The sequence below is a fragment of the Sciurus carolinensis genome, chromosome 1 (genome assembly GCF_902686445.1).
Source record: "Sciurus carolinensis chromosome 1, mSciCar1.2, whole genome shotgun sequence".
NCBI classification, from domain to species: domain Eukaryota; kingdom Metazoa; phylum Chordata; class Mammalia; order Rodentia; family Sciuridae; genus Sciurus; species Sciurus carolinensis.
Window position 1 is genome coordinate 65,313,664 of NC_062213.1, and position 13,601 is coordinate 65,327,264.

General features: G+C 39.2%; 1 protein-coding gene across 4 annotated transcripts in view; it reads right to left on the reverse strand.

Annotated features, from left to right (window-relative positions):
• The window catches only part of Sulf1 (sulfatase 1), a 169,241-nt gene that overhangs the window by 29,894 nt on the left and 125,746 nt on the right, over positions 1-13,601 (reverse strand). For all 4 annotated transcript variants that reach the window (XM_047517759.1, XM_047517770.1, XM_047517764.1 and 1 more), the window contains 5 exons: positions 11,530-11,680; positions 10,464-10,639; positions 8,649-8,777; positions 8,312-8,368; positions 7,339-7,468 (listed from right to left, as the gene is read on the reverse strand). In XM_047517759.1, the coding sequence (XP_047373715.1) occupies positions 7,339-7,468; positions 8,312-8,368; positions 8,649-8,777; positions 10,464-10,639; positions 11,530-11,680 (643 nt within the window). The remainder of the gene's footprint in view (positions 1-7,338; positions 7,469-8,311; positions 8,369-8,648; positions 8,778-10,463; positions 10,640-11,529; positions 11,681-13,601) is intronic.

A 13,601-nucleotide genomic window follows, 5' to 3' on the forward strand; every position in this document is an offset into this window, starting at 1 on the left:
TACTTTCTGGAAGTTAGATCAGCACAGAATCCCTCTGTTAGGTAATTATGTATTAGTGTTACTGATTCATTATGTCTGCCTATATATAAATAAGGGGGAATGGTTATTTTGGTACAAGGGTACATGCATTGCTAGTTTGATGGAATCAAACCAAATGAGAAGTGTATCAAAATATATCAAACACCTATCAAACAGTTTGGTTCATCATCGTCTTTACCATCACTACCATCATCAACTCTAACTTGATGCCAGGAACTGGTCTAGAGCACTTGATAGGAATTTATTCATTCGGTAATTACAACTACCTTAAGTCATATATTGGGATAGTGAATACTACCTATGTCCTGTCTTGGTCTTGGGAAGGGTCTTTTATACCCATTTGGAGAGTCTTTCAAGCTAGAAAGCCTGAATTTGAATAGAACCCACTTTATCTCACAGCTCTGTGAACCTCTGCAAGGCAGCATGAGAAGCCCGGGCAGAGCCCTGAGCATTAGAGCACACAGGAAGAAGCAGCGCGTGGCAGGTGCTCAGGAGCACCGCTGCTATTATTGTTATCCATTCCCTTACACTGCTGTAGTTATTACTCAAACAATTACAGCTAATGTAAACTAGATGGGAGGGAGCCATTTTAATAGAGGTAAGTATTGGGTTGGGCATCTGAAGACCTCAAGTTGAACTGTCTGTTGCTGCTAACTCATGGCTTTGAGTCTGCAAACTGCAGACTCTTTCTGTTCTTCCAGATTCCACATCTGGCAAAACAATACTGGCTTCTCCTGGCCTCAAGGGGATGTCATGAGATTAAATTGTTGAGTGCTTTGGAGTTCTAAGGAGAGAACGCACTACAGGAATCTGGACCAGACCTTTATAAATGTTTACCTAATTCCTGAACAAATCAGTATTTCTTGATTGTAAACTGTATGTAATAATTACTTAGAGGGGGAGGTTGTAGCTTTTTTTTTTTTTTTTTTTTTTAGATGGATCTTGCTATGATTCTTAGGCTAGTATCAAACTCCTGGGCTCCTGCAATCCTCCTGCCTCAGTCTCCCAAATGCTGAGACTATAGGTTCAGGCTGCTGTGCCCCACAAGGCTTTGTCACATATACATTTGAACACCTGTCACTCTTCTGGAGTGAATTTATTTTCCCATCTGAACTTTAGTCTCTTCACGTATAAAATGGGCACAATATCTGTCTCATAGGTGAGGTGCTCAGCAGAATGTTAGATGATGGTACGACTCTGGTTACTTTTTCTCCTTTTTCCTGAAGTAACAAGTAAGTAATCATTGTAATTTCTACAGTTTGAATTGCATATATTCCAGACTGGGTTAGACCTACTTCAGCCCGTTTTCATGAATAAGAAACAAAAAATTTGACAAATGTAAACTGCAGTGTAAACGTAATTTTACACACGCATACGCATGCGCACACATGCACACACATGCACACACACATTGCTTCTCTGTTATTATGTATCATATTATAAGGATTTGGTCAAAATGTAGGTCAAATCATGTAATCTGAAATTTAACGATGATTTAGTAGTTTTGTGATAATCTGATTATCCTATATACCAGTATTAACATCATAAAAAAATAGTTACCTGAATGTGGGTATACATTTAAACTTTTATCTCAGCCCTGGGGAGTATTAGAAAGATATAAGTATTCCTGTCCAAACTGCTACTTAGCTCAAGCCACGGTTACGTTTTCTCACAAATATGAAATACTTGTTTGTAGCAAGGAAATTTCTCTCCTTTTTTTAGGTGAGTTGAGACCAGATGGAGTTGTGGGAGGGAAAGTAGAAAGGAGAAGCAGAAGAGAGAAAAATGTATCTTCATTTAGATTTTAACCTAGCCAATCATTTGTAAAACTCAGTGTTAGAATGTTTTAAGAAGTTAGTACTTCAGGTAAAATAAAGCTGGTGAACTAACTTGGGCCAACAATCAATAGCCTGCATTTATTAAGAGTTTGCTGTGTGCCAGGCATTGTCCCAGGTGCTTGATTTAATGTGTAACTCATAATTCTTACAGCAGTGCTCAGTGGCAGGTATCATTATGTCCATTTTATGGCTGAACAAAGTGAGGCAGAGTGAGGTTAAGTAACTCACCCATGATCACATGCTAAGAAAGTGGTGGACCCAGGATATACTCCCAAGGTACCTTGAGTGGTCAAAAGCAGAATGATTTGGGGCAGGAGGTGGGTCTTCAGATGGGCCTCAGTGAGGGGAGAGCTTTTGGGGAGGCAGAGATAGCAATTTACATGCAGATGAGAAACTGAGATACGCACATGATGTTTAAGAGACAGGGAACCTGAACAGAATGGTGGGAAAGAAGATAGAATGTAAGTAGGGTGGGACCACAGTGTGTAGTTTATGAGTAAAGTGTCTGTTCTTACACTTTTTTGGAACAAATGCACAGAAGTAAAACATCTAAGCAGATGCACAACTTTTCAGAACGTCCTTCAGTGGAGGCTGAAGAATTAAGGGAGTGAGGCTAGAAGGCTGAGTGATCCACACTGCCCGAGTGCAGGTGGGAATTCAGTCAGAGGATGGCAGCAGGAGCTTAGTCCTGGGCGTGCCTCCAGAATGCTGGGGTGGGGGCATGTCTAGAGCCATGGGGTGCTTTTAACCAGAGTCCAGGGAGTTTCTGGAAACAGGCTGTCAATTTCTGGCAAATTAACAATTCTAGCCAGATCTTACTAGTAAATGTCTTTTTATTCATGCTCTGCAGGGGGGATGATAAAGAGCAGAGGGATATCGAGGGAAAAAATAGAGAGAGAGATATGTTCGTTCGTTCATTCATTCATTCATTCATTCATTCATTCATTCAGAGGAACACAGATGATCCTGGAGCTAAACTGGTTTATACTCAACAAACTATTGGAGGACTTACAGAATTTTTAAACAAATCTCTGATTTGTCATTGATGCAATAGTAGAAAGGCAAACTAAATTGTCAAGATGCTGGAATTTAATAACTCAACAAAAGGACATTTGTTCTACTCTATAAAAAACAAATCAAGTTCCTTTTTTTTCTGTGAAATGGCAGAGAATACATTAAAAAAAAAAAAAAGTCCTTCCCAGTTGGATGCCCAGGGAATTTCTCTTTTATGCAACTCTTATTTAAGGAGACAATGTGTATAGCTAGAAGAAGAAGAATGAAAAAGAAATCCACCTCCCAATAATGCTCATTTGAAATTTATGGTCCGTAACCTGGGCTGCTCAGAGAAATAATCCCCAGGACTCCAAAAAGAGCTGATATCTGTGTCCCTACCCTCAAAGTTCTGACATAATCTATCTGAGGTGGACTTGAATATCAGCACTTTTTTTTTTTTTTTTGCTATTATTAAATAATAGCAAATAATAGCAAATGCCATTTGCAGCTTTGCAAAGAAGATTACCATCTTAACCTGTCAAGGAAATTGTAAGTCTCTGGTTAGAAACTACTCAATTTGAGGTGAAAAGATATAAGTTAGCTTAAGTTTTCTGGACCAAAACTACCTTATCAGGAAAATGATACCATTCAACTGAAGATTTCTAAGTCTCTTTCTAACTTTGATATTCTCTGATTCTAGGCCTGGGGTTTTCAACAACACTGTTAAACACACACATACACACACACAGAGATGCTCAGTCTTGCATTCAGACATTTAAAATCTGATTGGTTTGGGGTGGGGCAGTGCATTACTAGTTTTCAAAAACTCATTCAGGTGATACTCATGTGCAGCCAGAATTGAGCATCACTGATCCATTCTCTGGTAAACAGAAGTCTTTTAGGACAAAAATTGAGATTTGCACATGAACAAGTACATGTGTATGTGTGTGTACAGAAATGTGCTCAGGGTGTAATGCCTAGCTGAGAGAGTGGTGGGAATTCACACTTTGTCTTGGATTAATTCAGAAACATGGAAGTAGTGTAAACACATATGTCCATGTTGTCTTAATTAGTCCCTGCTGGTTGCTCTGTGCACATTGTCAAGAACTGATGCCAAGCGCTTGGGATTCCAGCCCATTTTAATTCCCTGTTGGCTTCATAGAAGTGAAAACAACAGGTAAGTAGGACTGGAACAATAGCAATACCCAGTCTTCACATAGTACAGGAAATAAATCTCAGCCTTACATGACATTTTACATGTATGGTATCACTTAATCCTCACAAGAGTGAGATTAATTTTCTCCATTTTAGAGACAGAGACTAAGGAGAAATGAAAAGGCTAGTTCAAGAAGACATTGCTAGAAAGTGGTGGCAACTGTTTTCCAACCTAAACCTTTTGACCTCCAGTTCCTCCTTCCTTTATTTTTTTATTTACTCTGTTTTATGCAGACACACCTCCTTGACTCCAGTTAGGTCACCAGACACTGGGCTGGGATGGGAGGAGACCATATGCTCTCCTTGGAGATTAGGAATAAAAGGGGTAATAGAGCTGATTTTTCTGCTACGCCCCATGGAGGGTCAAACCTAAGACTGTGCTGCCTTAGAATGTAGGCAATTACTTGCGTAAGAGGAAGAAAGCAGGGCACAGGCCACGTGTGATCCCAGCATCAAGACAGTGGATTCCAGGCAAATCGGTTCTAGCCTTAGTCGTCATCTTGATTCTGGACAACATGATCTCATTGTTCTGGACTCTTGTTTTTTGTTGTTTTGTTTTAAGTCAGTGATATGGTCACTTCTGAAAGATCTTTTCAGAAAGTAGTTAGAGCAAAAGGTCAGGAGATAAAATTCTGTAGAACTCAACCAGTTATCGGGTTTGATCTACAGATTTAATAAATGCTTTGAAGAGGCTCAAGATTTTTTAGGTTCTTAGATTCTTTTTCTAAACTATTATTATTTTATTTCTAGTTGCAGATGGACACGATATCTTTATTTCATTTATTTATTTTTATATGGTGCTGAGGATTGAATCCAGTGCCTCACATGTGCCAGGCCAGCGCTCTTCCACTGAGCCACAACCCCAGCCCAGTTCTCAGATTCTAAATAAGATGTAGGTACCACAAGGGGCCAGAAATGTGCTTCAGAGTCACTTGAAGACTTGTTAAAACACCACTGGGGACTCTGATTCAGTGGTATGGGGTGGCCAGGGAGCTTGCATTTCTGCGATGCTCCCTTGGGGTGCTGATCTTGCTGGTCTGGGGGCAGCACACTAGCAACTACAAGATTAGAGTAACCATTCGCTAGTGCCATGGTTACACTGAAGCTTGAGGCAACCTGACAATCTCAGTAGGTCTTTACTTCTGCCCAAATTGAAAAATCCTATAGAAAGAAATCACTTTAGGGGCAAAGCTTAAGTCTTTGTTCCATGAATTCAGGCACTTTTAAAAGAAAGAGATGGGTGATATATCCACCTGACAGAATCTAAGTTCAGACTAATTCACATAGAAATAAAACAGCATTGGAAATTTAACAGGAGTCAGATATAAAAGAATTTCATGGGAGCAAAACAAGTTTAGAAAAATATGAAAAAGTAAAATTAAATTTTGGGAATACAGTTAGCATTTAGCACATGAGTGCTCAGGTACCATAATCCAGTTAATGCTGCATTTGCCCTTTAGGACGTATATTGAAATTTCAGTGCAAGCCATATGGAGAGATTTGCAAAATTGTATCCTGAAAGGTAGGTAGGCCGTGTTCCTCATTCCCAAATGGTTATCGTACTCCTGCTTAGAGGACTCAAAGAGTAATAAGATCACCAATTTGCATGAGATATATTTAACACTGAACATTTCCAACTCCTGAATAAAAGTAAAGTAGTCTATTGAGGCTCACTCATAAGAATCATCTTAGAGCTACAAAACAATTCTGAGATTTTATTTATAATAATACTTAGAGCTGCCATGAGAAAGATTTGAAGACTTCAAATTAAAATATAATGAATAGGTCTAAGCTCCTCCATTAAACACTTGAAAATTAAGACTTACTAGAAGAGCAAGAAGGCCTGATTTTATCCCTTCTTTCAACAGATCTCCCTCCCCACCCTCTTACATTTCAAAGGGATCCTGTGTACAAAAAATCATGAGGAAATACAGAGTTAGGATCAAGTTGTTTATTTTGATTATCTACTTAATATGCTGGATACCATATAATAAGACTATAATGAATGAGGGCATTTTGATAATAATCAGGCTGCCCATTTCATGTCTCCACTATCTTTGTTTTTGTGTGTGTGGTGCTGGGGATTTGAACCCAGGGCCTTGTGCTTATGAGGTAAGCACTCTACCAATCAAGCTATATCCCCAGTCCCATGTCTCCACTATCTTGAACGAGCATTGGTGAATTGTGTGAGTATCTAGAGACCAGAGAAATTTTAAAAACTCATTTAGGATTTGAACTTCTCTTTATTTAATGTAGGTTACCTTGGAGGGCAGCAAGTGACTTGAGTCTTTGAATCAGATAACTCCCCTTGGATCTCCGCTTTGCCACTTATCATCTGCCCATTTGTGAGATGGGGATGAAACAGCCTACCTCACTCAAAAGAGATGAGGATTTAATTGAGTGAATACATATAAAATCCAGTGTATTGTGCCTTACATAAGATTAATGCTCGGTGCAAGTTCTTTTCACCTTCCTCTGATTTTATTGTAAGTTGCACTGATTTTAGCAGAAATCCAATCTCTCAATGTGACAGTATTTTCTTTTAGCTTGTATAGTTTTCCTTTTAGATTTCAACCAAGAGTGTTTAAAATTGCTGGTGTTTGTATATCTTCACTTGATTTAAAAGTGGTAATTCATTGTGTGGTATATCGTTTATTCTTATAATAGTTGGAGTTCTGGGTAGCCCTAGATGCTATCATAATATTTCTATTAAAGAAGATTCATTGCAATGAAATAATTGATGTCAGAAAGTTTGTGAGCAGAGGTAGAAACAATAAACATACAGAATATGGTTTTGTTTTTCCTTTCTTGACCTGGGTCATAGATTCTATCCTCTGCTCTGTGTGAATGATATCTGACTTTAGTTTAGGGAGGGAACACCTTATCACATCTTTTAGAGTGCTTCACTGTCAGAGGCTCAGCATCTACCCATGTTTTGACTGAGTGGCCTTTTGACCACTGTTTGATAACTCATTAACAGAAGCCTCAGGAACACGGTGGAAACAGTGTCTTTAGGCACAGAACTCTCTGACAGCACCATATTTTTTAACTGGAGGGAGCTCAAGTGGTGATGAGGAGGCCCAGCGTGACCCAGTTAGTCCAGTCAATGGAGAGGTGTCATAGTGAACTTGCCCTCATGACCATAAGAAAACTTATATCTACCCAAATGGACATTATTTTATATGTTGAAAATCTTTTGAATTAGAAATGGAGAGGCACATGAACAGTGATGAAGAAAAGTGGTGTCACTCACCTGCCCCGGCTGCTCGCAGGCTGTCTGGTACCTGGCCTGCTGGCATAGTTCCTTGACTCGTTCATACTTGGGCAAGTGATTTGACTGTTGGATATTTTTGCTGGATTCTTCCTTCTTTCGTAGAAATTTGCTTTGACAGAAAGGGAAATGCTTCTTATGTGAGAAGTGATCAGCATTACATTCCTGAGTTCTGCTCATTCTTTTTTCCCTGTCACATGACTCCACATGCCTCACAAAGCAACACGTGAATGTTAAAGCTCTGTCCACAGGATTTCAACATTTTCTGAGACCTTTGTGGAAATTACATTCTGGGTTCTATGAAGATGAGTGGTTAGGGTAGAAAGAATAATCTCCCCCCCAAAGCATTAATTTCAAAACATTGGGCATAAATGGTTAGTTTTACATACTCAAGTTCTTCTTGTTAATTAATAACAACATAAATGCTTTTCTCTCTCCTGATTTATGTACAAAGAGAAATGAGGCATTGAGCATAATCAGTAAATAGGGGAACCTGAAAGTGACAATGGAAATAATTATAATGGCTTAAATTTATATGTTTATAACTATGACAGGAACATAAGGGAAAGACGTAGAAGGTAGGGTACCAGGCATGTTTTGAAGGCTATAAGAGAAGGACTTGGGAAGGATGGTTGAGAAAGTTGACCGGTCTGGTTAGGAACCAAAGTTGAGAAACGCAACAGTAAATCAGTACTGATGCAAAGCTTTGGTCCCATCTCCTGATAATTTATTCTTTACAATTGTGATGCAGTAATAATTACTCTCCCTGACCAGGAGAAAATAAGTAGCAAAACCATTCAATCTTGCAACTAGGCTTGCAAAATCCACATGCTTAGTAAACCAAAATAAGAAGGAAAAAAAAAAAAAAAGAAAGAAAGAAAGAAAGAAAATAACCATCAGGGAGAGCTGCCCACTAGGAATGGTTCCCAGAAGCACCCCAGGAACCAATAATTACCCTCTTTCCACTAGGAATGTATCACGCCAAATTTTGGCCTTCTTGTTTGTTCGAAACCTGAAAGCAAAATAATAATATTTACTGCTGGCATCTGGATGTTTTTCCAAATGGATCTGTGCTAACAGTTTATTTAAAGAAACACCTCTCACTTCCCGCAGACCATGACTGCATCTCCATCAATGTGCTATTCACAAACAGCAGAGAAAGGCCCAGCTTAGGGCCATCTGCACAGGCAAAGCGTATTTTACCTCCACTTTTCTCAGCTGTTGCCTGCCTCCGAGAGCCAGCCAGAGCTCTGAGTGCTTAGTGCTGGCTGAGAGAAGGAATTCTGACGCACCTGTTACCTGGCTTTTCCAGGTCCAGAAGTTTGAGTACAGATTTGCCATCCACATCGGGAGGTGCGTCGAGCCCAGCAATATCCAGGATAGTAGGGGCCAGGTCGATGTTAAGAACAATCTGTGGGACTCTGCAAAGACAAAGATGGTTATGGCTCAGACCCAAGGCCAGTGGATGGTGGTGGCATTTAGGGTTGCTCTTTCCATAGCAGCGACTCACTGACCTTCAGCTCTTCTCGCCCTCACCTTTGGTTTCCAGGGATGGGTGGTGGGATTCCTCCAGGGTGGTGAGTGGCCAGTAGCAATGGCACTGACCAAGATTAACGGACTCTTGGCGGGGAAGGGGTTTGGGCTGGAGAGATGGCTCACACCCTTGTGCTCTGACCACACTGCCAGATGAGATGTGGCCTGATTTTGTTTTTCATGGGCTGTGTACTTTTTTGTAAACTAGGGCTTTAAAAATCAATATTCTCAGAAAGAACACATGACTTTAGAGTTGAATCTAATCTATGCTACCAAGGCTTTCAAACATACAGCTTTCTAACTATAGATATGACAATTCCCAGGGTGTTGTTTAGGATCATAAGAGACACAATAACATTCTTCAAAGAAATCCTTCTTATTCCCATCACCCTGTCCTTGGTGTGCAGAGTGATGAGCAGCACATAGGCATAAGGGTAAGATTTAGAAAATCTGAGTTCCGTACCCCAATGCTGCCACTGCCAGAACCAGGGACAGGCATGTACCTGTGTGTCTAGCTTCCCCAAGGTGATATCAGGGTCCAGGCTAGATGGTAGGCTGTTTTGAAATATACTTCCACACTTTTCTTTTAACCTTCCCATAATTCTTTTATGCACATGATCTCATTTTATACAAAACATGGTATAAGGAACGTGAAACCCATTTTATCATGAGAAAATAGAGACAAAGGGATGTAGTGACTAGTGAAAGGTGACAGAAAGAGAATGCCAGCCACTCAAATATTTACTTTAAAAAGTAAATCTTGTGGAACCAACCTAGATGCCCTTCAACAGATGAATGGATAAAGAAACTGTGGTATATATACACAATGGAATATTATTCAGCCATAAAGAATAATAATAATGGATGGAATCCAAGAATATCATGCTAAGTGAAATAAGCCAAGTCCAAAAAACCAAAGGCCAAATGTTTTCCCTGGTAAGTGGAGAATGATATATAATGGGGGTGTGGGGTGTGGGGAGTGAGAGAAGAATGGAGAAACTTTAGATTATGTAGAAGGATCCCACTCCTCAATCTCCTGAGCTATAGTGATTATAGGCATTACAGGCATAAGCCACCATATGCAGCAGAGATTTTGTGTTTGGGTACTGAGGATTGAACTCAGAGCTTTCCACATGCTAGGTAGCACGTCACCATGGAACCATATCCCCAGCCCTCTTTTAATTTAAAAAAATTAAAAACTAAGAGAATGGCATTGATTATTCAAAAAAAAAAAAAATAGCAGTGTATCTCTCTCTGGTTCAGAGAAAGTAAAGATGATATCTGTTCCCCAAAATTACATTCTGTCTGTGTACACAGGCCAAAAAGATATGGATTCTGGTCAATTTGAGAGAATTAGTCATTGATCAGTTATTTCTCCTTTCCCTTGAAATAGTACATGTTACTTAATTTAACATGTGGCAGGGGCGTAAGGTTTTCATCTTCTAAATTACCAAATTACATACACCTTTTTTTGTTTTGGATAAAAGGAAACCAGACACTGAGATTAGTAATTGAATTATCTCGGATGCATATGAGCGAAGGCAGCTGAATGTTGCAGACAGAGAAATACATACGTTGATCCTGGTTCTATGCTTGGACCACGAATAAAGAAAGGCACACGGATATCGAAGTCATATGGCATGGATTTCCCCTTGACTAGTCCAAACTGCCCAATATGGTAGCCATGGTCAGCAGTGTAGATGACATAAGTGTTGTCCAGTTCCCCCGTCTCCACAAGCATGTCATACAGCTGCAACACAGCACGGGATGTGTCAGAGCCCACCGTGAGTCACGAGATGACATGGCACAGGGTTGCCGCAGTTTACCCCAAATCGTTTTTCCATTATTTTTACAGAACAAGAATAGTTTTTAATAATAATGACAGATGTGAACATGACTCATGTTTTCTAACTGCTTATAATCCTGGAAGAGAAGGATCCAAACATACAGTTCAAATGTGTCTTTTTTGAATGGGGTACGTTCTACTTACAGGTTTTGTCCATCTGGTTAGTAAAACAGCAGCAAGGACCACAATAAAATGTAATGAGGCACAAGAGAACCTCCACCACCAAATTTTATAGACTTTAGTTTGAAAATCCCTTGCTAAGGCAAATCTTAATTTCATTCCTTTTTTTTAAACTAATAACCAAGGGTTAAAAACAGGCTGCCTCTCAGCCTGATCCAGGTAGATCCAGTCTTAGGCATGTCTTATTTGATTTTAAAATTCAGAAAATTTCAACTGAAAATTTTTGTATTTTTGGCTTCTTTTTAAAAGTCAGAAAACTTGGTGCACATTTCTACATGACAAAAATTAGCGGGAGCTGTGGGTTGCTGCTTGCTCCCTATAGGGCACTTAATTCTAACCTTGCCACACTTCTCACCAATCCCTATTGCCTTGTTCTGGGCCTGTGACAGTCATTTACATTATTGACTTTATTTCTGAGTGTGGCCTAATTTATGATGCTTTGATTTTTCTCTCTTCTGTCACTGGCTCCTTAAGAACCAATCTAGAAAAACAAACAAGGACAAGATAAAGGAGGCATGACTAAGTCACCAAACACTCTTTAATATGAGGCTGGTAAAGAAAATGAATGAACAGGATCGGCAAGAATGGGTCTATACAAAAGAAGTGAGGCTTACCCTTTCCACAGAATCATCTACGGACATCAAAGTCTGGAGTCTTTTGCGCTGTAGAACATTTGTAAATTCCATGTGAATGGGCAGCATTGGTCCCGTGTACTGCATAATCCAGTGTTTATCCATATTTGGTGCATAGTTATAACTAGGAGTTCTGAAAACATCCAGAAAGAAACCTTATCATACATTTTTTACTTAGTCAATTTATGGAAATATCTTAAGTTAAAGGTTGTGAAATAATCACATTTAGGAAAGACAATTTAGACACAGCTGGAGTGTTTTTCTCTTGTAGGTATCGCCTCTTTGGTTTATAAGAAGATCTGAAGTCCTCACAACCCCCCAAAACATCTACCCTCTGAAGGTATATAAATTAAAACAGATGAAACCAAGATTGGCAGTTGAACATGTTATTAGTGCAAGTTTGTTTGGGTTCATCAAATAAAATGTGTAAGAGACTCATCAACACGATTATGGTTATGTTACAAAGCTACAGATAAAACTCAGTAATACAGAAGGAAATGTTCTCAGGGTGATGTTAACTCATAAAAGTTTTATTGCTAATTAGGCTATTAAATATAGTCACAAATATGTGGAATGAAGATGAATCACAGTCTCAGCACATTTTTCTCTCGAATTTCTTAAGAGCATTTTATTGATTACTTATGTATCTCCATGAGTTTTTCTCATTCCTAATCCTGTATATTAAAACCATTAATTACATTTACTAGAATTATAGCCAAGACTATGTCTTCAATATATGTGCATACCATGAAAGCTATTCATTTCATAGACAAATCAGAATGGTACAGGGCATGATTTTTATTAACCACAGGGAAGTAGGTCCTAGTGGTCTAGGATAGGTTAGTTCAAATCTGTATTTAGTCTATCACAGAGATCCAAGTGGTGTCAAATGAATTCCACTGGGGACCCACAAAATATCTTGCCTTCCCTTTGAAGTTCAACTCCCTCAACTATTAGATGCTACCACCTTGTGCTCCTGAAGTACAAACTCGTGCTATAGCAATTTTTAAACTCAGAATTTTTTTTTTTAACACTTGAATTCTCCGCTAGATTATAACCCGATGGAATCTTCTCTTTAAACATTATTAGGTACATAGGTGTTGGGAATATTTACCATATGTTTGGGATTGTGCAAAGTATTTTATATGCCATTAACTCCTTTAATGATCTCAGATGTCCTGGGAAATAGGTTTATTATATTCATTGAATAGATGAGAAGACCAAAACTTAGCAAAGTTAAATGACTTCTCCAGATTTACAATTTTTCAGGAGTGGAATCCAAACTGGATTCCAATGCTCACTTCCTTTAACAAAATGAAAAAAAAAATCAAGTGAGGGGCGCTTCCAAACCAGGACTTCACAAACAGCTAGTCTCAATGGGTGAGCAGCAGTCTGTGTTGATGGAGAAATCTGATTAGCCCTCTTTGTTTTGGAGAGAATTCTATCAGTGAAAGATTGTGGATAAGGATGACTAAAGGGAACCCTGGGCCAATATTCATATTAATAAAACTAGAGGAATAATCAGTCACTCTGCACCCAGTGACTTCAGGAGATGATAGAACACTGCTGGTTCGGAGCTGATGTGAATTTCCTGTGGGGAAAAACATGGAGATTCTGAGACACATGGTTGTACACTGGCTCAACCTCGCGCACACCGATCCACAGAAATGCACATTTTCTTCTGCTAGGGGATTTGCAGAACCTCCCTTTATATAGTAGAAAATGCTTGTATGGCACCATTAGCCTTCCTGTTAGACAGTTATGATCAGCACGAACACTGGTTACCTGGGCAGAAAGGCAACAGCATAAATACCAGTCAACCCCAGAGACACCGTCTCTTAAAGTATATAAAATAAGCCTTAGAAGTGTAAGCCAACTTCCGTCGAAGGGGACAGTTTTAGAGTGGGTAAGAGGGTATGGCTCCATGTGCTCATCTATAATTGGGTTTCCCAGCCCTCTCTTAAAAAGCTGTTTTGATCTCAAATTCAAGGCTAGCCTGAACAACTTAGCAAGACTCTGTCTCAAAAATTCAAAATTATGATGATAGTAACAAT